The sequence below is a fragment of the Magallana gigas genome, chromosome 3 (genome assembly GCF_963853765.1).
Source record: "Magallana gigas chromosome 3, xbMagGiga1.1, whole genome shotgun sequence".
NCBI lineage: Eukaryota > Metazoa > Mollusca > Bivalvia > Ostreida > Ostreidae > Magallana > Magallana gigas.
The window spans coordinates 24,480,115-24,506,671 of NC_088855.1; the positions used below are offsets into that span (position 1 = coordinate 24,480,115).

At 32.1% G+C, this 26,557-nt stretch overlaps 2 protein-coding genes across 2 annotated transcripts in view; both read right to left on the reverse strand.

The window, feature by feature from the left end:
* Positions 1–1,240: 1,240 nt before the first annotated feature.
* Positions 1,241–2,317, reverse strand: LOC105326981 (cholecystokinin receptor-like). The gene has a single exon (XM_066077832.1). It carries the CDS (start codon positions 2,315–2,317, stop codon positions 1,241–1,243), a length of 1,077 nt encoding a protein of 358 aa, XP_065933904.1.
* Positions 2,216–26,557, reverse strand: part of LOC105319605 (uncharacterized) — a 39,395-nt gene continuing 15,053 nt past the window's right edge. Inside the window, exon 10 of the mRNA XM_066079049.1 lies at positions 2,216–2,330. Coding sequence (XP_065935121.1) covers positions 2,327–2,330 — 4 coding nt within the window. The 3' untranslated portion in view covers positions 2,216–2,326. The remainder of the gene's footprint in view (positions 2,331–26,557) is intronic.

Consider the following 26,557-nt stretch of genomic DNA (forward strand, 5'->3'; position numbering starts at 1 on the left):
ACATTAAAGCGAACGCCTCTAACGTATATGGTTAGTACTGTGCATCAATAAATCTCACTCTACATACCGAAAACAACGCCAAAGGGATCTTAAACTGTTTTATTTTGAAAATAAAGGAAAAAAATCGACCAGTCTTTTTCCCAGAACTTTTCGGCTTCAGAAGTCGTTTTAATTAAGGTAGAGGTATATCACGAAACCAGCTGCCTATCGCTGACGTTATAAATACTGCTGTTGTAAAATCTGAGCAAATGCAAATGTAGAGTGAATAATTCATAAAACTTTATATAACAAATTCATGATCATTTATCCTTTGGGCTAGCTAGTCATCACCCTATTAACCTTTTGTCTGACGTGTATGTAAAGCATTCTCTCTCTCTCTCTCTCTTTCTCTCTTACTCTTTCTCAGATTTATATAAGATAGATAAGAATTGTTTTATTAATTTATTTTATCAGCTTTAAATTGCAGACTTTTTCTTTGATAACAGAATTCGTTTAATTAATCTGTCTTCATATCAAAATTTGAGTATTTGGTCTACGTGAATCTAAGAGAATCGGCGGCGATCCATTGCTGTTACTTCCTGAGTCGTCTGAGGCCATTGGCGGAGTGATGATACATTCTTTTGGGGATAGCTGCAACCTTTTTTTGAACGCATGCAAGTATGTAGAAGTGTTGATCGATTACAAGTCTACACAACACCGAGTCTGTGCTCACATTAATGACAAGAAGAGGCGTTTTCACAATTTCTCTGATCTAAAGTCAACATTTTTTATGAAACGCCCTAGAATCAGATGTTGAGTTCATTTCATCAAAATTACAACACTGTAACACCCAAAGATGTTAACAATTTGAATTTGAATATGATTCTTACCAATCATTTATAACATGCGTATATTTTGATATGACAAGCAATGGTCAACAGACAACGCCATAAGACAAATCATATTTATTCATAATGATAGAAACCAAAGAATAAACGTTATCTTATGATAAACACATATATTAACAAAACGTTCGTATGATACACGAACCCGCTCTAATTCCGATTTTGTTTGGCAATATATATATATACATGTATGTTATAGTGCGGTATGGAAAATTTTTCGCAATATAATTTGGCGTTCTGTTTTCAATTACCATTTATGATTTGGGTAAATAACTAGATGCTGGATAAATTTCTGTTTTGTTTCATGATGAAAGAGGAAGGCATAAATACATGTATGTTATAGTGCGGTATGGAATTCAACATTTGAACACGATTTTTAACTGGCGTCTGAATGCTTTGTTCATAAACGCATATATAATAGGGTTAGCAACATTATAGGCGAAATACATGTAAAATATGACCCGATTGTAGTCAATTATTTGGTGTGCCATTAACCAAGCAGGTAGAAAAACTAATATGAAAACAGCTGTAACAACAAATAACATCAAAGCTGTTTTAATGTTGGCGACAAGCCCGCGTTCCCGGATGGCTAATTGTCGCAAAAGTTCGGACTCGACTGCACTATTACTTTTCTCATTTTTCTCCTCTGAATTTTTCCTTAAACTGGACACCATCGAAAATCTGTATTCCTGAAACCAGGATTCTTTTGAAGTGGTGTATGAACACATTGAGCGTCTCTGGCGTCTTCTTTTGGCCCGCCGGATTAAAACAGAGCGGTAAATCAGAGCGTACAACACCATGACTACAAGGAGAGCCAAGAAAAACAGCGCTGTGTACAGTCTCTGATAGTACAGTGTAAACGTATGTGGAAGTAAGATTTCTGAGGTTTTGCAAACCCCCGTGAATTTCACAACACACGTATCGTTCACACCTCCACAACCCTCGTATACACTGTAGTTCAATGCCGTGATTATGCCCAGCGTGAACGCCAAAAGAGCCATGGATGCTGTGATGATCTTCGCTCTTTGCGCGTTCATTAGGTGTTTGAACGGATGAACAATGCAGAAATATCTATCAAAGGCAATGCCCACCATGATAAATGCAGCAAAAGGAACGTTCGATGTTATGAAAAACATATACATTTTACAGAATATGTCGTACTTGACATAGTAGTTCAGGTATTCTATCACAATGGTATACGGCATGACCACAATACTGGTCGTCAAATCTGTGGTGGCCAGTGATATAATGAACACGGTCGCCGCCAGTTTATTGCGTTTCCTCGTGTATACATACAGAACAAGAGCATTCCCAGTAGTTCCGATGACGCTGAAGAAAGACAGCATGCCCACAACGGCGTGAATGGGTCCCCCATCTCCAGAACCCGTACTGCTGATGTTAGCCGTCTCTGTGGACAGGGCAGTTGTATTCATAACGTTATATTACCTGAAATCATAAAATATTCCATGTCATATGCAACATTATAAACATACAGCAGTCCACAAATTGTATTTTGAAGCTCGTAAATTATACATGTGCCAAGAATCATAAATGTGTAAACCGTGGATCACTTTAACAAGTGCCTTTGAAATTAAAAAAATCGAATACTTTCATAAAAGATATTTTTTCACTTTTTTCCTAGATTAAAGGATCAATTTGTCGAAATCACAAATCCATATTTTATTGTAAAAGAAAAATAGCACTAAATGACACTTCTTCAATGTACTAAAATATACTACAATGCGAATGTGTACAAATGTGTACAAAACTTCTCAAAACAGGAGTATTGTGTGTTTCATAATGAATGCGTACATGTAATTACCCAAACAAACATGGTAGATGTCAGATTTTCTAAAGAAACGAACTTTTGGTTATATTATAGATACGCGTTCTATTGTTAAATTTGTGACTCGTATAGGCTCTGCCAAAAAGTTGAACCAGTACCTGTGCCAGCACTGCCGATGCGGCTTTTTCTTTTTTTTTTACACCTATCTGATGTACATATTTTGATTGAAAAATTTATGCATGCAATATGATACTTGTAAAAATTACCTAGATAGTGTGTATGTTAATTGCCTTTCGTGTCTAGCTTGACAGAAGATATACTTTTGAAAAACCAGAAAAAAAATTATCAGACAAATAAATGTCTTTAAGAATACTTTGATTCTGTAGGTTATTTATAAAAAAAAAAACAAACAGAAATGTTATTTTATTTCCTTACCACTTAAAATACATTCATATGAGACCGTTGGGATTGATCAGAACTTTAATTACCATAAGGTTTTAACATTTGAAAAATCTGTAATTTATTTTTCCTAAATATAATACGATAATTATTAAATGAAACATGATATTTTTGAAAAAGATATAAATATTCCATGCCACTTGACAGGTGATATTCACCAACCAGGAAAGTGGTTCTTATCAACTCTTAATGGTCTACTATATAACATATTCTAATTATCTAGAAACTGCAATGGGTGCACAAATACCCTTTAGCAGTGACAATATTGTCCGAAACGGTGCTATGCACTGGTCAAGGCAATGCATCACATTAAGACTTGTCATTTTGTTTAACTAGTATACCACAATTATAGTTCCAAAACAGCAAAGTAATTCAGTTATCCATAAGATGAGAAGTTTAAAAGTTGAGTTAGGTTAGTCTTGGTGTTGTTAATTATTAAGTAGCTTGAACAGAACAATCAATCAACACAGTTCCATGACCAGAGTTCAGAGACACAATTGAAGACCTGAAAAAAGAACCTAGCACATTCTAGCAGTCTGTGTAATTAATGTGTTTCTATCTTTAATGGGACTACAGACATAGAGATGATACATTTGTCAGATCATTCCTGTCGTTCGTGCGGTAATGCTTTTTGTGGGTTCAGGCAGAAAATCAAATTATCTAAGATTGATATAAAACGGCTTCATGATTTTGAAGGAACACCGACAATTACAATGTTTTGTGCTAAATGGGTTTTATATTTTACAACCAGAATTGCAAAACGAATTTTAAAAAACAATGATTTAAAATTCTACAATAAATGGTGCATTTGCACACAACACAAAACTTAATTCATAAAGAAAGATAGTTTTAATAAAATAATTATAGTCCTTGTTTTAAAAAGAATATAATCATTAATGTCAATCAGTTCAAAAAATACTCTGTTTAAATAGTACCACTTTGAACATCTAAAAATCTGAATAATACATGTATAATTAAAAGACTCAAAGAGAGAGAGAGAGAGAGAGAATGCAGTGTTGAATATAATCATAATTGAATGAATCATTTTTTTTTCTTCTGACAGTGAACACTGTTTTACTTTACAATTAAATCCGATTTTGTGAAATCGGTTCATTTCTTGCATTGTTTGACTTCTAAATTAATGCCAATATACAAAAAAATTTGTTTAGAGAGAACACGAATATAAAGAAATCAAAGATACTGCCAAGTTTTATTACCTCCTTTGCTAAATTTTCAGTAATTTCAGGTAAAGTTTTACAGTTACTATAACAAACCTCGACAAATTAAGCGAGAAAGTAAATTAATTTAAAGGCACATATTGGTCGAAAAAAATGCAATTTTCATCTCTTTGAACAATTTGTTTTAAAGCCCTAAAATTTTTAAACATTATCCAGTAACTTTTAATTAGTTTCCCAATATAAAGAATTGTGTTAAAACTACTAACATGTCAAACATACTTCGTAATAACTGAAACTGACTGCAGCAAAAGTTAGTCAAACCCAAAAAAAACCCACCAATAACAATTTTATCTTCTTCTTTTTTTAAATATCACCGGCACACGCAAATGTGATATCGTTCAATAAGATGAAAAGGCAAGAAAAATTCTTACCTACAGGTAAAGCCTCTAGGCACTCTAGATCTCATTTCTGAGGCAGAGGAAAAAACATTTCCCGCTATCACATTTATCCTATCAAAATCTAACCTCCAATTATAACACAAATTCAAAATACACAAGAAATGACAAATAATCTGTTTCGCTGCTGCTGTTTCGTTAGCTGTAACGCAAGCAGCAGGGCGCTGTTAAAATGCATCATTGATATTGATCGGATAACCCTGAAAATCCTAAGCCTGCTAGAGTCGCTCAGCGGACATCAAGTGGTGTCCTACATGCATGACAGACAAGTAGTTTCTCGTGGTGTTTTTTTAATTTAGGAATAATTTGTTTCTCAATCATATTCCTATATGTGTAGTAGCTTTATGTAAATTGTAAGATGATATGTGTTTAGAGACCATATTGCAATTGTGTGTCAAATTTAATCCTTCTTCAAATATTCGCTGATTTTTCACAAAATGACAACTTTAAAAAATAGACGCTAACAGCAAATGAATTAGTGACATAAAAAAATATATACTTGTAGGATGTATAGTTATAAAACTCTGATAATATGTCATCAATCATAACGGAAAGCACAAACTAAATGAAGGATTCTTTAAAGTTTCAAATGAACTAGAACAACAGAAAGCAACAATAAGTCCTTGCAATATTGCCACATGTTGATGACCGAATTAATGTGACGACGGAGAAGCTTGCAAAAACGTCATTTGATATTAAATCCCACAACAATGTACTGTTTAAGATCTTTCTTAAAAGATCATAGAACAGTCCTGGTGATCTTTTCATTAAAAAAATGTACGTTAAAATCGTAGACGTAAGTTTGACTTAAGATTTTTTGGTAAGATTTTGGTTATTCACAAAATGTCATACGTGTGACGTTACGTCAAAAACAGTCGTAAGTTTACGTCTACTTTTGGGTTGAAAAAAATTAATTATTTAAGGTAGACCCAGCCTTTAAGAAATTTGTGTCTAACCAATTTTTTTTTAAACAACTTTTAAACTTATTAAAAAGACCAAAATAGTTATACCTTTGCACGTTTGTTTTTCTATAGTGAGCTTCAGCTTACAACAAGGTCCAAATATTCAACCGCAAATGTTAATACAATGAATCATGATTTCATAATTTTTTTAAATTATGCACAAAAATAAAAATCTAATGGTAGTCATGAACTAGATAAATTCTTATTGATTTTTCTGTAGAAAAAATATATAAAAAAAAGATATTACATTTATTCTTCAGACGACCTTTTAAAAAATTCCCAATATCGAAAGGAAAATAATCAATGGACACGCCGACGTGGGTGATAACACCTAGTAACTATATTATCGCTGAAACAGACAAAAAAAAAGCATATTTAGAATGTAAATGTATCGATAAACTGACAATAATTTTGACAGTATTTTAAGTATGCCACGTTTTATTACACACAAATTCTGTGGTAGACTTTTTGGAAGTTTAAAACATGAAATAAATTTCATACAGAAATAAGATTTTCTCATATGCGTATGACGTTAAAAATATTTGTTTTTATAACATGTTATTCCCAGGAATATAATAATGCTATGATAAATCAGGGAATTATCTTTATTTTATAATAAAACATATTTTTAACGTCAGGCACATGTGGATTTTCTTTCCGTCGATAATTGTAAACATACGCACATTAGAATAGGCGTATGGAAAGAAAAAAAGTAACTTCTTTATATATGTCAGTGCTCAAATGCGCTAAAAAATGTTCCACCAATGTAAATGCGCGAAAATACAGCGTGACGTCATTTCTCCACAATGCTTACTGCGCATGAGCATGGTCGGTAACTAAGAACTTAGACGCACTTACGACTGTAACAGACGTACGGCAACGCTATCATCTTACGATAGCTTTTTTGAATAGCACAATAAACATTGTCAATATATTGACCCATAAGATGCTTAGTGTACATACCTTTTATTTAATATCATTTTGGTATTTGCACTTACTATTGGTGAACCCATAGTTTTGACTTCATTGTTGGTGCTGTTGTTTTAAAGTCTAGAGTTTGTTTTGATTACGGCCTTATCTTGCTTGCTAACAAAGAATCTTCTTGCATAATAATGATTTTAACTTGTCATAATTTCGATCGTTTTTATACTTTTTGAAGATCCTTGATCCTATCACTCTTTATACTTTTAAGTTTTCAAACTCAATATTGATTACTTCCTATCCTTTTGACGACTGTGTGAAGTTTTTAGATATGAAATATGAATATCACTTTGGTTATGGGGTAGTGTCTGAAATTTGAATAACAATGTGTTTTGATCACGAATATGAAAAGTAAGAACAACCCCGCGAGATATAAAAAAACATTATAATTAGTCATGACCGTAGATGGTTCTTCAAAGAGAATACAGACTATCAATGTGCTGCCAGCACACGTTTTCTTTCAACTTTGATCATTTTTATGTAGGAAGTTGAATTATCTAACGAGAATTGCAAATCAAACCAAGGCCAGTTTCTGACTGTTTATTCTGAAGAACTGTTTTGATCCATTTCATGAACGATAAACTGATGAAGTCATGTGGACAAAATATTTATTTAATCAGCTATAAAAATCAAAGTTTCCTTAAAAAGCTGTGTGTGTTTAGTTTACAGGAAATATTTAGATCGAGCAGTGTCTTGATTCTATTACCCCTTTTTCACTGTGTTCCTTGACGAAACTATCCCCCATTTATTTAAGCGTTGGATGCTTATTTTGGATGTCGTCGGTCCTGTAACATTTAAAATTGAATACCGCGCGTTAGCGGTGTGTGATAATTTGTCTGCATCGCTTGGTGTGTTACAGTACCGACGGCATCCAAAAATAAGCATTCAATGCTAATATTTATATTCATACTGATGTCTGTTTGTATAAAATATATGTGTATTGTTGCTGTAAAGCCATAATTTACGCTCTCAGTCAGGGAGATGAAACGTACATGGAACAGCAATATTAACATGTTATTTCGCTTCTACGACCAAAAATATAGTGCCAGAGACTCAAAACCCATGAAGACGTTTATATTTGTACTCATGGTGCATGAACTAGCAAAGTGTACTCATAGGAACTTGAACTTCGCAGATTTCCAATGCAAACATATGGGGAAATATACACTGAATATAAATACAGCGACATGCAGTTTGATGATATATAGAGAAAAAAATCTCAAACCAATTTCTAATCATAACGTTCCATTAGTAGTGCAATGTATATCAATAAATGTCAACAACCGAAATACATTGAGGAAAACAAATGAGTAAATAGCCTGGTTATTTTCACTTTCCTTTTCCCAGAGCCGTTAAATTTCCTATTTCGAGTGCTAGGTTCTTTTTCATCAATAATGAGTAAATGATGTTAGTTGTGTTTTGGCGTTTACCACAGATTCTCCTTTTAATAAAGTTAAACGTCAGTTAATGATAACGTTTAAGAAAAAAAAACCAGTTTGAGGCTCTGACTGTGTGATAAAATAATGAAACCGTCTCTCAAATAAGACAACAAACTGAGAAAAAAATGTGTTTGTTGCCGAGCAACAAAGCAAAATCAAGTAAATAATCGAGTAAAGGGATCCACTTAAACAAAGAATAAGACACATTATCTTTCATTGCTTGTTATGCTAGGCATACAGCCAAAACAACATTTACCAAATTTCTCAACTGTGTCTTTTAATAGTATCACTCTGAAGGCAGTTATATAAAAACATGAATAATAAAAGATTACGGAGCTAGCCGAGACGAGACACCACCTTTATCATATTTAATGAAAATCAAAGTTCATGGTTAATATCAAAATATCATTGTATGGTTTGACACATTATATTATCATATTATACAATATTGTATTGTATCACTGCATGTACAATATCACATTGTAACGTATGTAATTGTCATTTGATAATTAAATATGAGATTATGTGGTATTATATCAAACAATATGAGTATGTATAATATCATATTGTATCATATGACACAATGTTGTATTATGAAATCATATTATATGTTGTTATACTTTCATGTTAAATACTGAAATCTGATTGGTTAAGACGCAGTTAATAATATTTACTATTACCCTCAGCGTTAGCAACGCACTTGGCAACGGGTAACATTAAAAAATATTACATGCGCGAAAATTATGCGCGTACGGTTCGCTGTAGAATTCACGTTATTCCTATATAAAAGCAGTAAAATTTTCTTAAAAATTTTAAAAAAGACATTCAGTATAACAAAATAAATAGTGCCTGTTTGGGAGGATAACAGTTGAAATTGACACCCCTCGAAAACCATTGTCAACCTCCGCTTCGCGTCGGTTGACAATGGTTTTCTCGGGGTGTCAATTTCAACTGTTACCCTCCCAAACAGGCACTATTTATATAATATCCAACACACATGGCTTCAAGCTTGTCGAGTACATCAATATTCAAATATGCATCATTTGCGCAAGTTTAGTAAAGTTATGTGCAGTAATAATTAGACATGGCCAGCAAAGGGTACCTGCTTTAAAAATTGAACCAGTTACAAAAACTATAACCCCCTCCAGCATCCGAAATCTATGGACAAGAACTAGCATCAAAGCCAGCCGAGTGTATTAGTATATAAATAGTGCCTGTTTGGGAGGGTAACAGTTGAAATTGACACCCCGAGAAAACCATTGTCAACCGACGCGAAGCGGAGGTTGACAATGGTTTTCGAGGGGTGTCAATTTCAACTGTTATCCTCCCAAACAGGCACTATTTATTTTGTTATACTGAATGTCTTTTTTAAAATTTTTAAGAAAATTTTACTGCTTTTATATAGGAATAACGTGAATTCTACAGCGAACCGTACGCGCATAATTTTCGCGCATGTAACATTTTTTAATGTTACCCGTTGCCAAGTGCGTTGCTAACGCTGAGGGTAATAGTAAATATTATTAACTGCGTCTTAACCAATCCGATTTCAGTATTTAACATGAAAGTATAACAATATCATATACTGCACCATACATGCAAGTATGATGAGGTAAATATGACTTTGTCCCCGTGAGCTAAAAGGAAATGTTGAATCTTGACGAAGGACAATTTCAGAAGTCAGTGTTGAGTACACTAGATAGAAAAGGGTAACCGAACCAAATGCCGCAAGGTACAATCATTAGTTCATTATTTTCTCGTGCATGGAACAGCTTCTTCTCTATTTGACCAAATGACAGATTTATTAATCATTTACATTGTTTGTGAACAAAAGTCGGTGTTTAACAAACACTTGTAAATACCTTTAGAGCAAACAGATGATACAAAACTTAAAATGATGAATTGCATATATTGTGAACATCGATTTTTGCACACAAAATAATCTTCAAGCTGTTCCTAAGATATCAAAAAGGGGTCATCTTTAGATATCTCAAAAGCTGATGCTCTTTGTAGTTGACATTTGACTTTTGATTTAAGGTTGCAAATTGTTGTTCAACAAAGATGCAAACACCTCATTTGAATAATTGTTTAATCAATGGTTGAACCTTTATTTGCATTTCTAAACATTTAATTAATCATGGTAAATATATATACATATTTTCATACATCAATATAAGGTATTATATTGTATTGAACACCCATCTGAATGGGCCCAATTCTTCCAGCATATCTTTGATTCTATTACCACTAAACCACTACGTCACAACAGTTGAGTGCGATTGAATACTTTATCCTCAAATTTTATTTCTTTACACGTTAAAATAAATATAATATCGTATTGACAAAGGTCTTTCTAATACTTATATATACTTTATAATTCATATAGTAGTTATCTCTATTTTATCTTGTACAAACTGAAACTTTTATCGGAAATAATAACAAGAGGCCAAAGGGCCACATTGCTCACCTGAACAACAATAGTCATAACTTTGATCAAATCAGCATCACAGTATTTAATTCAAAATATCTTGACAATTTAGTAAAGTAGATCTTGCAATAAAAGTTAAAAAATCTTCCTTTTTATCCACATATCTATATCTTAAAATTCAAACTCTTTTGTTGTTTCAGTATTTGTGAGGAGATTTTTCTCTATTCCTATTTTTGTGGCCCCACCTTTCTTCAAGGAACAGTGATTTGATCAAACTCTATTCTGCACAACCTGTGATTTTACACAAGTTTCAGCTTTTTGGCTTTTCCAGAAGATTTTTAGAGGTTTTCTCTATGTACGAGGGTTGTTAAAAAAGTTCGCTGACAAGTTCGATTGTGAGCGGACAATTCGCATGGTACCAGCGAAACTTTTCATATTTAATCTTGACGTATTTTCTAAGAATTATGTAAAGATTTGTTTATTTTAAATGCACCTTAAAAAATATACAGATTAATTATTTTGATAAGATAGGATTCACGGAGCATGTCAGTTTTTTCCTGTTTTATATTTTGGACGCATTTTTCCTTATTAGGAAAATGTCAAGTTTAAGCGCATAAAAAAATCGATATTTCATATGAGATCACAATGAGTTATGAAGGTCATTTGGTGAAAATTTCAATTAAATTGGAGAATTTCTGACCGTTTCGTCGCCAAATATGGACGACCAAGCTAGAAAAATGAGTCAAAAATGTTATCGTAAATGGATACCTTGGAGCACCGGGTCGTCATTAAATTTTGTGTGCACGCAGAAAAATCTCCGATGGAAACCAAAAGGTTCTTAGATGCTGCTATTTTTTTTAGGACAAAGGTTTATAATGGGAACCTCAATTGGAATTGAAGGTTTGAAAATGAAAATACTGATATATTGAGCTCTTGCGGCACCCCGACCCCCCATACGGCCCGGATCTTGCACCTACGGATTTCGCTTTATTTCATTATCTGAAGTCGAAACTGCATGGACAAAGCTTTTCAGACCTAAATGATCTACAATATGACACAAAGACTTTATACAAAAAATTGACAAATAATGGTGTGAACATGCGTTTTAAAAATGGGTTAATGGCATGAAAAGTGTGTGAAATAAAAGGTGTTTACTTTGAAAAAGAGTGCAGGTTTAAATTGCCTTTCAGTAGTTTGACATCACCTGACGTCGTGGAAATATGAAATAGTGCTCCGTAAATCCGATTCATACAAAATAAAAATCGCTGTATCTTTTGAGAACAACTTCAAAATCATATGATTTTTGGCATACTTATTTTCAATTGGTATTCATTTAATAAAATATACGTCATCCTACCAAGTTCACAGTAATTTTGCCGTAAATAACTTTGTCCTCGAACTTTTCTAATAACCCTCGTATAATCGTATGGTAAAAAAAATCGATCCACCCCCATCGTGGCTCAACCCTATCCCATGGGATACTAGTAATGATTTGTACAGACTTGAATCTAAACTACCTGAGGATGCTTCCTACAAGTTACAGCTTCTCTGGCTAACTGGTTTTGGAGAAGAAGATTTTAAAAGGGTTTTTTTTCTATATAATCTGTATAATCCTTTGAAAATATTTTTTTCTCTCTGTAATTTCCTATGTAAATCCACCCCTTCCCCAATTTTGGCCCCATCCTACCCTGGGGGATTATGATTTTTTAAAAAGAACTTAAATCAACATTACATGAGAATGTTTCCGTACAAGTTTCAGCTTTTCTTACCAAATGGTTTATAAGAAGATTTTTAAAGATTTTCTCTATATAACACTATGTAAAAATTCATTCTCCGATTGTGACCCCAAGCTACCCCCGGGGATCATGATTTGTACAAACTCGAATCTACACTACCTGAAGATGCTTCCACACATGTTTCAGCTTTTCTAGCCAAATGGTTTTTTAGATTCTAGAAGATTTTGTAAAATACCTACAAATTTTTAATAATTCTAAATAATTTTCCCTTTAAAGAGGGCGTGGCCCTTCTGTTGATGAAATGTGAATCCCCTTTACCAAATGATACTTTGTGCCAAGTTTGGTTGAAATTGGCCCAGTGGTTCTGGAGAAAAAGATGAAAATGTGAAAAGTTTACGACAATGACGACAGACAACGGACAAATATTGATCAGAAAAAGCTCACTTGAGCCTTCGGCTTAGGTGAGCTAAAAATGAAAAGTCTTTTTTGTAAGTTCAAACTGATAACAAAATGAAACAATTGAAATATTAAAATGTTTATTGCATATATATCTGCATGTCAAGGTTTTTTTTTATACAGTAAAGTTTGGTTGATTTGTAAAATTTATGGTCGTTTTTAATAACTGTTTTCCTATCATTTCCTGTGACGATAAGAAGTAACGGGCGGTCAATAAGATACCTACAGATATAATGTACATGCACACATCGTGATCCGATAAATAGGACGGATTGGTTAAACAGCAAAAAATAATGAGATAACTGGGCTATCGTAAAGAAAGGAAAAATCTTTGTTTATGATCGTTAGCTTTGCTGTTCTTCAAAATATAAAATAAAACTTTAAAGTCACATTAAAAACCTTCAAATAATAAAAAAAATGTTTTTATTTTCAGTGAAAAGTGATACCTTTTTTGCACATGCTTATTTCGAAACTCTGTAATACTGTAACCTTTAGTTACATCTCTTTTGTACAAATTTAGAATGAAGGAAACTCAGTAAAATACTTAAGATACCTCAACAGAAGAAGAAGACATTATATTGTTTATGTATTAAGCATTGATGTGTTATATTGGACACCTTGTACAACCTGGAAGTTTTGTCGAAAGCAACAAATTCTAAAAAAAAGAAAAAAAAAAAAGAAAGCTTCTGGTGACGAAAGAAGAAACAATCAAAACATTAAAGCTTTGTTTGCATATCTTAATGTCAAGGTCTTCATTAAAGGCAATGTTTTCCAAAAGCTGTCTCATACAATATTTAGAAGAGACAAACATTGTGAGACAACTTAGAACAAGAAAATCGAACTTTATGTAGTAAAAGTGTTTGTCATTAACATCTCAAACATAAAAATCATTTAAAAGATTATATTAATTAAAAAATCAAAACGAGAAAGAAACCCAAATTAATTACCTGAGCAATAAGAATTTTGAAGACGGAAAACGTTAAAGATAGTGGTAATATCCTCTGATACCAACTATAATAGCCTTTGCTGAAAATGACATACTTAGAGTTTTGAAGATGAATACTGGTAAAGATGTACTTTTATCAATTTGTATACTTGTCGACTTGTATAAAAAGTATCTTAAATTAATGCACATGTCCTTTAAGCTAGAAATAAATCAATAAAGAAAACCCTGCAAAATAATTCACTTTCTTAACGAGTTTTCTATTATTGATAAAAATCTATCCAACTGTTCACAAACGCAGCTAGACCACACAAGATTTATAAGTGTAATTAATGTAGGTAATCAATTTCTATAACCTCTTACATAGAGTTATTTTTGTTAACTATAGAGGATAAACGACACCTTACTTGCAAACGTGCTCGTTGTGTCACGAGTCTTTACATATTGGAGTATTATATATATATATAATTATACGTGGTACAACTATTCAAAACTTGGACGTAAATTGATGGCTTGGTACTGTATTACGAACAAAAGTTTCTGTATTTTCTGAGGTTGCTGTACTGTTGGGTCTATCATTGTTAGATAAATAGTGTAATTTATTGATATAAAATGTTGGGAGTTCATCTAAAATTCTATTAGCCATTGTGTGCACTAAGTGAATGCATGTCAAACATAGGAGAGTCTTTCTATCATCAGGGCTACCTGTGTACAACAAATGGATGAAGAACGTCACGCCCTTTAGAATAAGATTACATTAGTCACGAAGATTGCTATATTTACTCAACATTAAAGAAAAACACTTTCCTGGGCTTTAATGATACGCACACACTTTATACCAAAGAAAAAAAAAACACTCTTAGAAGAATGGCGTTGTGTAGGACGAAAGAATAACATTAGTTTAAGGCATTGGAAATGCAATTTTAAGGCAAAAAATGGTATGTCCACAGTTTTTCATTTAATGCCATCATGCATTTTGTTTCATCCAAAGATGCCCTTCTTTGAAATAAACGTTTAATTTTGTGGATCCTCTCAACATCGATTTCCACGAAAATTGGTGCTCAATGAAAAAAAAATTATGAAATCACGCTATACGATTAATGTTTGTCTTTTTGGGGGGATCAATGAACATTTATCTTCTGATTCATTAAATTCTAATCTAATTAATTGATGAATCGAACCAATATGGTCAGCATATATAAAATACATTGATCAATTAAATGTAATACATCATTTTTTAAGACGTCTAAACGACCTTAATCCATATTTTAAAAAAAACAAAACAAAAACGTATCATTTTTATCAGCCATCTCACAACAATTTCCAAACACTTGGTCTGTCTTGGTTTCTTTTTTTTGAAAAGTCCATAATCTAAAATCATCATCTGTCGCTAACATTATTGAATAAAATCAATCACTGTTTTTAAAAAAAAACCACATTCACAATATAAATGGTTGATATCGATAAAGTATATACATCATTGTGGCTCAAATGACCCCAGGTAGATTTATATCTCTGATTTCTCAAGGCAGTACCTACAACAACTAATGATCACTTACCACATACATGCGTCTGTTCTGATCCGTGTTGAGAAACTGGAGAGAATTGTCTCGTTTCCCATGAACCCTTTGCTTTAAGCCGTGTACGGACTGTCGTAACAAGGTGTCTAATAGTGCTATGTACTGTTCTGTCACTGGACATTAACTCCAATGTAGAATCTGTTATTGGTATAAACAGTTACTAAAGCAGATGCGTTCATCACACATCGATTTGAAAATAATCAGCAGAGATTCCTGTCAATACAGAGTCATTTATGAAAATAGTAATAGCTGATGGCCGCAATCATCCAAGACACTTCCCTGCAATTAGCCTTTTGGTCGTACATTTGGTGTAGATTTACGAGCAATACTGTTTAAGAGTTACTCGCAGTGCTACAACTTTCAATTCAAATTTTAAAACGCATGAAGAATAACAGAAATATAGTGAGACGTTTGTCTTGAAATGTATTTTCTCCGTGTTGCTGTTACTAGCAAAGGCGTTTTAGCTTTTAGGGTTGCTTTGATGACGTGAATAAATCGTTAAAGGGGTTTACCCTTTATTAGATCATCAATGCATTTTATTTCAAACAAATTTTATGCGCTAATACTTCTTGTGGATTGCGCAAAAGTGGTTACTCTAATTGAGAAATATTCCATGTTTAAAACAGAATTTTCAAATTAAAAGGAATTATCGGGTATAAATGGCTTATGCTTAAATGTTTTGTAAATAATTCACCAACTCTATCTAAAAGGACTGTCAGGCGCCAATGTTTAAAGATAAAACTATATTTCAACGATTATTTAGTTACATATTTCAGAGAGTGTTGTTTTTATCTAAACATCTTAATGACTACACAGAAAGTACGTTACAAACAAACCATTAAAAATAATTTGACAAAAATTCCATTTAATCTTGACTGTTTATTTGGATCCTTGCTTTTACCACTTAGTAATTATTTTTATTAAATGATTTATATCAGTCATCGAGATGTACGGAAGCTCAGTGAGGCCAGCTTAGCAGAAACAATAATTTCTTTTGCGTTTAAATGGAATAACTATTGCGTTTAATCGCAATCTTTTGTGTTATATCGCGTTTAAACGCAAAAGATTGCGATTAAACGCAATAGCTATTGTGTTTAAACGCAAAGGTATTGGGTTTAAACGCAATAGCTATTGCGTATTATTGCAAAACCGTTTTTTAATTTGAACATGACTTTTTTATTCAGACCAAAAGAATAGGTTTATGTAGTTAGGACATACTAAAGTTATGCCACAATAATCTGTCAATCTGTCCATCAAACGTAATGTTAGACATTTCTCGCTTTTCTCGTCGAGCTCTCTCCTCTATTTCTAATGGTTTTACATATTGTTCTCATAAATGGAATTTTAATTATTCAATAAAATCAAATAGTCCGCACATACACTGTTTAACTGCCATCCATAATGCTTTATTATATCATTGTCAAATGAAAGTGAAAATGTTTATTCAATATGAAAGACTGATTGGCATTTATTGTGATTGTTATATCACTGATTTGAATTAGTGATATCACCTTTTCAAAAAGTGATAGCATTTATTAGAATAGGTATTACCACCTATCAAGCACCTATTTATCTTGTGATTTGAACAAGGGATATCACATATTTGAAAAAAATGATACATGTATCACTCTTTGAGTTTGAATAGTTGAAATCACCTATTCAAATAAATAATTTTACTTTTTTGAAAAGGTGATATCACCTATTCAATTTGGTAATATCTTGGAGACAATAAATTTTCATAGTATAGCCATCAATGCAACTGTTTGTGCCATTTGTTTTAATTTGTCACGCGAATCGACATGCCTTCATTAAAAAGGCCCCTTAGCATAACGCTCTTTGCAAAGGAGTCTTTTCCGTTTTTTCAATTTAACTGTTTCTCACAGTCTAGATACCAAGTATCCGGCAAGCAAACATCACTGGTGCATCCATCAATAGCCATTTTGCATGTCACCTTTAAGGAAGAATTTGGAAAAAACAAATATAAGCAAAAACTTATTTTTTCTCTTGTATTTATTTATAGCGCGATCCTTCTTTTCATGATATGTTTGCTTAGAAGTGCCTGATGCTTTTAAGTTATGACAGCTTATTATTTCATTGTAAGTTAATCCACGTGAAAACCAGAGATTGAGTCTATGTGATGTGTCAAGTGTTGCCATCACATCAAGGACTTGGTACATAAGTAAGCAAATAAATTGATTGCGATTTAACGCAAAAATCATTGCGTTTAATCGCAAAATTATAGCGTTTAATCGCAAAAATTATTGCGTTTAATCGCAAAAACTTTTGCGTTTATTCGCAAAATATATTGCGTTTGAACGCAATAATAGCTTTGCGTTTAAACGCAATATTTTTGCGATTAAAACGCAATACTTTGCGATTAAACGCAAAACTTTGCGTTTAAACGCAATCCACTTTGCTTTTAATCGCAATACTTTTTGCTTTTTATCGCAAAAGATTGCATTAAAACGCAATAACTATTGCGATTTACCGCAATATGAATTAATTTATTTACTGAACTGGCCTTAATAAGCTTCCGTAGAGATGCCTTACGCAACTAAATAAAACATTCACTCTAGTTTATATGCCAAAGAGAGAACACGCTTTTAATGCAGTTAACTCTCTATGAATTATAGCTTTAAGATAAAATAAATCAGTCTCATATTTCAAAAGCTATTTGTTTACTGCCGTTTAGATATTAAGGATATGAATATTAAATTTAGACACATTTTAAAATGCACCATAAATGGGTAACAGTAGTATCATGAATCCTTTATGAATTTTAATGTATCATATATCAAATGTTATTATACTTTCATGTTAATTATTAAAATCTGACTGGTCTAGACGCAGTTGGTAATCCGTTCTATTGCCCTCAGCGTTAGTAACACACTTGGCAACGGGTAACACAACGAATTGTTACATGCACTTAAATTATGCGCTTACGGTTCGCAGTAGAATTCACTTAATTTCTTTATAAAAGCAGTAAAATTTCCTTTAAAACTAAGACATTCAGTATAATAAAATAAATAGTGACGTCAAATACGCCATCATTGAAAATTTAGTTATGAAGATTTTACGCCCACAGCATTATTTGAATGTTGTGCATTTGATTGTGAATTAGCGAAAATGCACGCTCTGTGTAAAATAATTAGAAAGAAGGAAGTTTTGAAACAAAATTTGATAAAAATAAGTCCAAGAAATTTGAACAATCATTCTCGAGTACAATTTTTAGCAAGATTTACATGTACTTAGCATTATGCACACATTAAGTTACACATTATTAACAATTTTGTTAATGATTAATTTGGGTTTTGTGGTTGTCCTCTTTATAAGAATATCTAATAAAATGACGCAGTCCTTGTTTTTGGGAGTTGATTGTAATCAACTCTCCTATGCAGTTACTCTGGCAAACCGATAGTGAAAAGTGTTTGGACCGGGACATACTAAAGACCTAAAAAACTAAAGACCTGAATGACCTGAAACTTCAAATAAATGATATACTTTTTATATGTTGCGTCAAATAAAATGACTTTGTGTGTGTGGTTATTATATTTCCTTATGAATTGGGGTAGAAAAATATCATGAAATGACATCCATATGAATTATTTACGCAAAAATATGAAAAACTTGATAATTTGAATTAACCTGAAAATTTCAGCTGACCTGGAATTTTATATAAATGATACGTTTCAATGTTATGTGTCAAATTATATGACTATGTGTAAGGTTTTACCATACTAAACATGTAGTTCGGAATTCTTTTTGGAAGAACCAAAAAATTCATAATACAAAAAATGTACGCAATATTATTCATATACAGCTAAGGAACTACTTGCCAGGCCAAATAACATATTTTTGATTTTAGCATAAAAATAATCAATAAAATCAACTCCCGTCAGTACTTCAGTACTTTGATTGTACATTGCATGCACAAATCAACACACATGCATTATCCTCACTCTCTTTGGCACTATAAAACGATCAATAAAATAATCCCATTTAACTTGCAAGAATCACCGCCTTTGATGTTGGGCTGCAGTGTTCTTTTAAGACGATGGCTTAAAACGTGTGTGTATATATATTATGCTTTGACGTATTGATTTTTAGAATTCAGAGACAAAATGGTCTTTTGTTAAAAAAAAAAATTAACAAGACTGTGTATAATTGAATAAATTTTCAATAAATTTGAGCTGCTTATGAAAAAAAACAACTCTATCTAGATACATAAGACTGAATGTTGCAGATATCTCAATATAAATGAAAGACTGATATAATATTCGCAAGTTTACACGTATAAACAATTTAACACGCATGTTGGTGTCTACTTGACAAATCAAATAAAGGTTTATTTTAAGGTGATATGGGACAACTGTCGATATTAATGTGGATAAAAGTACTTTATAATCAAAACACTTTCAACGTTTTAGAATATCCAATTTTTACAAAATTTGACCAAAAACTATATTTTAAAAATGTTGTAAGGGTAAAAACTATAAAAGCCCCAACGGGGTTCGAACTAATGACTTACAGGTTCGTAGTTATCGCTCTACCCACTGCGCTACGCTGTTAGGTGACAAAATTGGAACGGAAAAATATTCAAAATTATACTTGAATTGATAGATTATTTCGATAGGAAAGGTCATTTTTGTCATCTGAGTCGCCCAGAGGACTTATTATCGTTGGTCATTTAATCGTCATGCATGATGCATGATCCGTCGTCCGTTGACAATTCTACAGTTTAAACTAAACTAAACTAAACTAAACTCTTTTTTGAAACTTAAGGGCCAATCTTGACTTGATTGATCATCAGTAAAGATAATGGAATAAGAACAATGAATTTCATAGTCTAAAGACTAAAAGACTGTAACTAATCTTTTAATTTTTCACACTTGGGCATCTAGCAGAGAAACTTATGACTTGGTTATGATGTCAGTTACAAATGCTTCAAACCATTTGTCGCTGTTTCCACTGCATGCAGAAATTTCAAACACAAGGAGGAAAACTCGACAGTCAGCTGCGTAAAAAGCGGACAGACACGAACGACAACACAAAAGCTAACTACACAATAATAGCTAAATGGAGTGGAACCTTTCGTTCTTTGAATTCAAACTGATTGCCTACTTACCGTTATCAGAACGGTACTCAGCGTTCCATAAATGACATGTATGATGTGTAATTTTAGCTAGAAAAGGAAAGCATCGGAAAAATGAAGTACTTGCACGAGGGACTGATAATGCTTACCGAATAACACCTTAAGGATGACGTTTACTCAGAATGAAAAAAAATTCCACTGATGATAATGAAACCCCATCTATTGTATGTGATAGACCTATGATTGTAGTGTTATTTTTCACTTTCAAAAAAGTAGGTCAATGACCTACTTTTTGAGTAAATGGCCATTGAATATTTTTTGAAAAATCAAGAAAAATCCCATAAAATTTTACACTACAATTGACATTTTCTTAATTGTAAATATATTTCAAATAATAAAGCACTTTAAAAAATGTAATACATTTTATGGATGGCAGTGGCACTAAATAGGTACAAAACATTAAGATTTCAGCTACAATTTGAAAAAATATTCCAGTCCGAATTTCCTCTATCAGTTTTCAAATTCCTACCCATTTTTGATCTAAGTTTACAAAAAATTGAATGATGATAATACAAAAACATTTATAGCATTGAACTACTTATATTGTCCTTATTCTGTTGGCATAAAATTTATATTAGGTAAATGATCAAAATTTTGAGATATGGTGTCTTTTATCGTTTTTAAGCATTTTTTAATATTTTCGCAATTCGTGCCATACAATTATTTTAATGAATAAGTGAGGTAAAACCAGCAGAAAATATGAAAAATTATATAGACTAAAATATAAAATCTTAACTTTCAAAATTAGAGTACTTCCAAAATGTTTTAGCGGAAAACAAAATCTGCAAAATTTAGTCCGAATTTCCTCTGTTTGGCTAAAAGTCTATTTTTGTTTGAGCCTAATTACGTAATAAAGTAAAAATATCAAATGTTTTGTCAATAATAATTCATTTTATTAATACTTTTTTTGTTTAGAACAAATTTTACTCATTACATTGAACTTTATAACAATCCGAATTTGAGAACTCAAATCCTGAGTAAACAACACCCTTAACCTCACAGTGAACAAATAACACCTTAACCTCACAGTGAACAAATAACACCTTAACCTCACAGTGAACGAAGTGCAAACTGTAGAAAGCAAAACTTGGAAATGTTCAAAATCGTTGTACATTATAGGCAATGAAATCGAATTCTACGATTCATTATACTGTTTTGACATTTTTTTTCAACAAATGAATGTTTTGCTGATGATTGTCAATGTCTTATAAGGCGCATCCATCTTTTATAAAATTCCGCTGCCCCTTCCCCCTCGCCAAACATGAATGCTACACGTATCACCTCTGATTTCTATCATTTCTATGAAGTTTATAAGCGAGGTCAAAATTCTATGGGGTCAGTTTTCAACGTATGGGGGTCGTAGATTTACAGGTCTGGAATGGATTTCTACTGTAGAAAAAGGACCCTACTTGTCACAGAATACTGACCCTGTGTCAGTTTTCCCCGTTGAAATTTGACCACCGGGTCAATATTCTACAGGGGTCACTTTTCGTCGTTACACCAGATCTAATATATGTATATAAACTAAGCCAGTAAACTGAACATATAAAGCACTAAAAATGAAATGGCGAACGACATGAACAATTGAAATTGTACATATTCTGTGTAATTTGTGTATATCATAATTCAGCACACAACTGTGCCTTAGTTTAGTATGAATGATATCAGTCACTTTTTTGCCGTGAAGTAACTATTTTGGAAGTATTGCATCATTATTCTGATAAGGATATATATCTTTCTTCAAAATTGACACCTTTGTGTTGCTTTTTAGCACCCAAATTTAGTTGATAAACACACTTCATTTCAAATAGTCAGAAAATGTCTAGATGTTTTTGACAAGAAACTGTACCTGATTGACAATCTTGAAAAAACAGTTTTTGGATTTCATTACGTATTGATTTGATAAATAACACAATTTTGGTTTTATTCGAATTAAATTTTAGTAACCAATCATCAGACCATTTCCCAATATCTAAAAGTCATGATTAAACACAATTTCTTTATTTCTTGAGTTTTTATACGTCTACGGGATTGAATTATCATCCGCGTATAATCTACAATAGGACAACATAATTTGTGCAGCATCATTAACTTAAATTAAAAACAGAAGGGGTTCAATTACAAGTCCTTGTGGCACCCCAGCAATTATGCTTAAGCTGGATGCATATCGCAATACATCACTTTTTGATATCTGTAACACAGATAGCTACTAAACCACTGAAAAAATTGCAACAGATACCATACATTTTAATCTAAAAAGAAGATCGTCACGCCATACTCTATCAATGTATTTTCAAAAGCAAAAATTTTGAAAAAAACTTTCACTGATTTTTGGAGGGGCCTAAAGAAGTACATGTATAACGATCGCAAACAATGTTGCAACTGGACCAAATCATTTACTCAAACAAAGAGTTCTTCGTTTTCTTAAAAGGCGTTGTCCATTGTTATTTAGTTATGTTTTTTGGGGGGGAAATGAGCAACAAGATGTTTCACAATTATAATTCAAAAATAAATTTTCTGAAATCTTCACCCTTTCTAATCCCCTTTGAAGTTCTGCATTTTTAAACCTACACAAGAGTATCACTATAGCTATTGACCCAATCAAGCACATTTTCCATAAGCTCTTCCATACCGTGAAAACACTTTTTTCAATCAAATATTTTTCTTCTCTCGTAAAACTAATATAGAAAAGAATTACAATAAGTGAATAGAATTAATAGTATTTGCAGATGTCTCAAATTTTTTCTCCCGTTCAGCAACGTAAATGCTGGTTGAAAGGAATACGACGAAGCTGCGATGACTTATGCCAAATATACTCGGTATTTTCATGTTGCTTGGCGGGATCGTTGAATAAAATCAGCATTTACGTGACGTCATGGAATGAAAAATTACAGGGTTTTTAAACAATGCATTGAAAACGCCGATGTTACTTTTTTTTCTATTTTTGTACTTGGTCTTATAAGGTTTTGCACACCAAAAATGATTAAGTAGCAAAACCTTGTAAGCAGTACTGTTTATGTGTTTCTAAATCGCTGTAAATCTATGAAATACTGTTTGATTATACATTCCCTTGCAATAAAGACCAACATTCAGAGATTTTATTAGAACATTTCTCTTTCCATTTACATATTCCATCTGTATCTCACGAACCTCGTATTTCTTGTAACAATGTTACATCTGAATCGGATTGCCAATTTTCAAAAAGAAGACGTTTGGTAACATCGATACAATGAAACTAATCAATTTGACGTAGATGAATATTTATGAATCTTTTCATGAATATTCCCTAATGCAAAAGGACACAAAATAACAGAATACAAAAAAAAATTAAAATTGTGCATTATTTAAACCATAAATTTAAGGTGTCAGCTCGAGGTGAATTTTGATCAAAACACATTCATTGATACATAAATATAAAAAAAAGTATAAAACTGCATGCTTCATGATCTAGATGGAATCTAAACATTATAATAAGAGACTTAGCGGCCACATCGCCTACCTAAGCAAACATAACCATTACGCTGATAAAATCAAATACAAAATATATGGACAATCAAGTAGAGTAGATCTTGTTTTAAAATATTATTCAGATGTTCTTCACATAATGATTATTATTGTGTTAAACATTGAGCTCCATTCTTTTTGTTTTATCTTTTGAGAAGATTTTTGACGACTTTTCTCTATTTAAGGTCAGACGACACGTTCCTCGAGCATCTTTTTTTGTATCTCCTCGTAATAAAGAGTTCCAATAAAAATTATTATTTTTATAATAATTTTTAAAATGATTAAAATTTACTTGTATATAGGTATATGCTTAGATGGCCGAGTGGTTAGAGCCGTGGCCGCTCTCTGACAGGAGCGTAGGTTCTAGAGGTTGTGAGTTCAAAACGCGGTCCAATATAGTGAATTTCGCTGTGCTGTATTATTCATTTTTATATCAGCAATTCAAGTATATTTTCAAGAAGATTATATAGGAAATTGCATTCTCTAGTATTTTGCAGAAATGCCTGGTAATGCATCCTAATTTTTTGCAAGAAAGCTTGTCAGAGTAGTAGTAAACCATTAACTGTAAACCATAACCTGTAAAAATGTTATATAAAATTGAGGAACGTGTCGTCTGACCTTAATTCTAGTGAAACATTCAATATCCACATTGTGACCCCACCCTACCACCAGGGATCATGATTTAAACAAACTTGAATTTACAACGAGTGGATTTTGAGAATACTTTTAAAAACTGTCGATTAATTTTTAATATATGTGAATTATTTTGCTTTAACAGAAGATATAGCCCTTCATTTAAACAAAGAATTGTTTACACCAAAAATGCTTTCAAATTGTATCAAATTGGTAAAAATTAGCCTAGTGATTCTAGAGGAGATGAAAATTTGAGAGGCCAAAATCGACATACAATGAACAAATTCTAAATGAAGTTACCATTTTTGATCTTTTTTAAAATTAGTTTAAATAAGTGTTTTATAAACTTTTCTTCACTGGTATAGGCCTAAATGTATTTTATTTTCTACAGAAAATCGACAAAAGATGAAGGAAACAGGAGCTTGAGACAGACATTTATTGATTTGCATATCTCAATTATGTTTATTTTGATATTTTAGGCTTTTATTATCAGAAAATTTTTAGCCATGTGCGACCTATTTTTTCATTCTTTTTCTAAAAACTAATACTTCAAAATGATATCAAATAATTAAAGAATTGGAGTACATCAGTATTCATACAGGACACTGATTTAGCTTTAAAATAGTGTGATATTCCCCCTTAAGATACCATGGCTGACTTTTTTACGCTGTACTGGTATTGTACATTGTATTTCGATATAAAATAGACAACTATATGTAGCATAATTTGGCCATGGATAATGACATAAAAGATGAATTCTATGTATGCCATTTTTTTTACTGGCAGTCAATGTTTGAACGGAATTGAAACAACAAATTTACTGATTAATCCAACAAAATCAGATCCGAGAGTTCGATCTACACATAATTAAATGTACTGGAAATGAATCTTGTTTTGAATACATCAATACATATTACAAATAGAATAAAACAAGCTTTTCTGTCAAAATAGAACTCCTTACTGTAAAAAAAAAAATCCCTTGACATCATATTGTGATGAATAACGCTTCAATAAGGTTTGAAAAATGAAAAAAAAGTTATTTAAGGGCACTGCTTTGATATATAACGTCTGAATTAGAAATAAAGATCACAATCACTGGATATTCTTATCTAACAAGCAGTTTATGTGTTGAATATACGGTAAGAAGAGCACACAGAAAAAAATAAGGTCACAACAAGGATTTACACATAAGTCTGTGACCTTAACCTTGACATTTAACTGAAAAATTCAAGATTATTGAAAACCCATTCCCTTCAATCAGTCTTTTGGTAAGGTTTGAACAAGAAGAATGAAATAACGGTTCAAAACTAGATTCCAAATACATTTGCTATGACCTTATGATTCAACATTGTTCAAAGTCAATATAAACCTGTTTCTCACAGACACTATTTATTTAAAATATAAACTAGCTAGAACCAAGGAAAGAGAATACATGTATATATATATATATATATATATATATATATATATATATATATATATATATATATATATATATATATATATATATATATATATTATATATATATATATTATTCCAGACAGGATTTTGCTTACTTGTCTGATATGACCTGATATAACTTGACGTTTGACATGGAAATTTTGTTTATGTCTGGTTATGGTCTAATAAATGAAAACATGGTTTAAGGTCACTGTGTACCATTTACTCAATATGTCACCGGACAAGTGATGGCGACGGACAAATACACGGACAGACTGACCGCAAAGCGGGGCTCAAAATTAAAAATACATAAATCAATACCTACAAATGTAAATGAAAACCTGCGTCTGTATAAAGAGTAGAGTTACAACATTTCTCATTCATATTTGTAAACACACTACAGGGCCTGTGCCATAAAACTTAGACCAGCTTTGTTTTGATCTCAGTCTCACTTTTCCACTATAAGTTCCTTTTGTAAACGTGAGACTTAGATCAAAAGTGAGCTCGTCTAAGTTTAATGGTCCCGGGGCCAGAACACTACAA

What these genes read in the sequence shown, in the direction of transcription:
- LOC105326981 (XM_066077832.1), bottom strand. Translation starts at nt 2,317, where the DNA reads ATGAATACAACTGCCCTGTCCACAGAGACGGCTAACATCAGCAGTACG.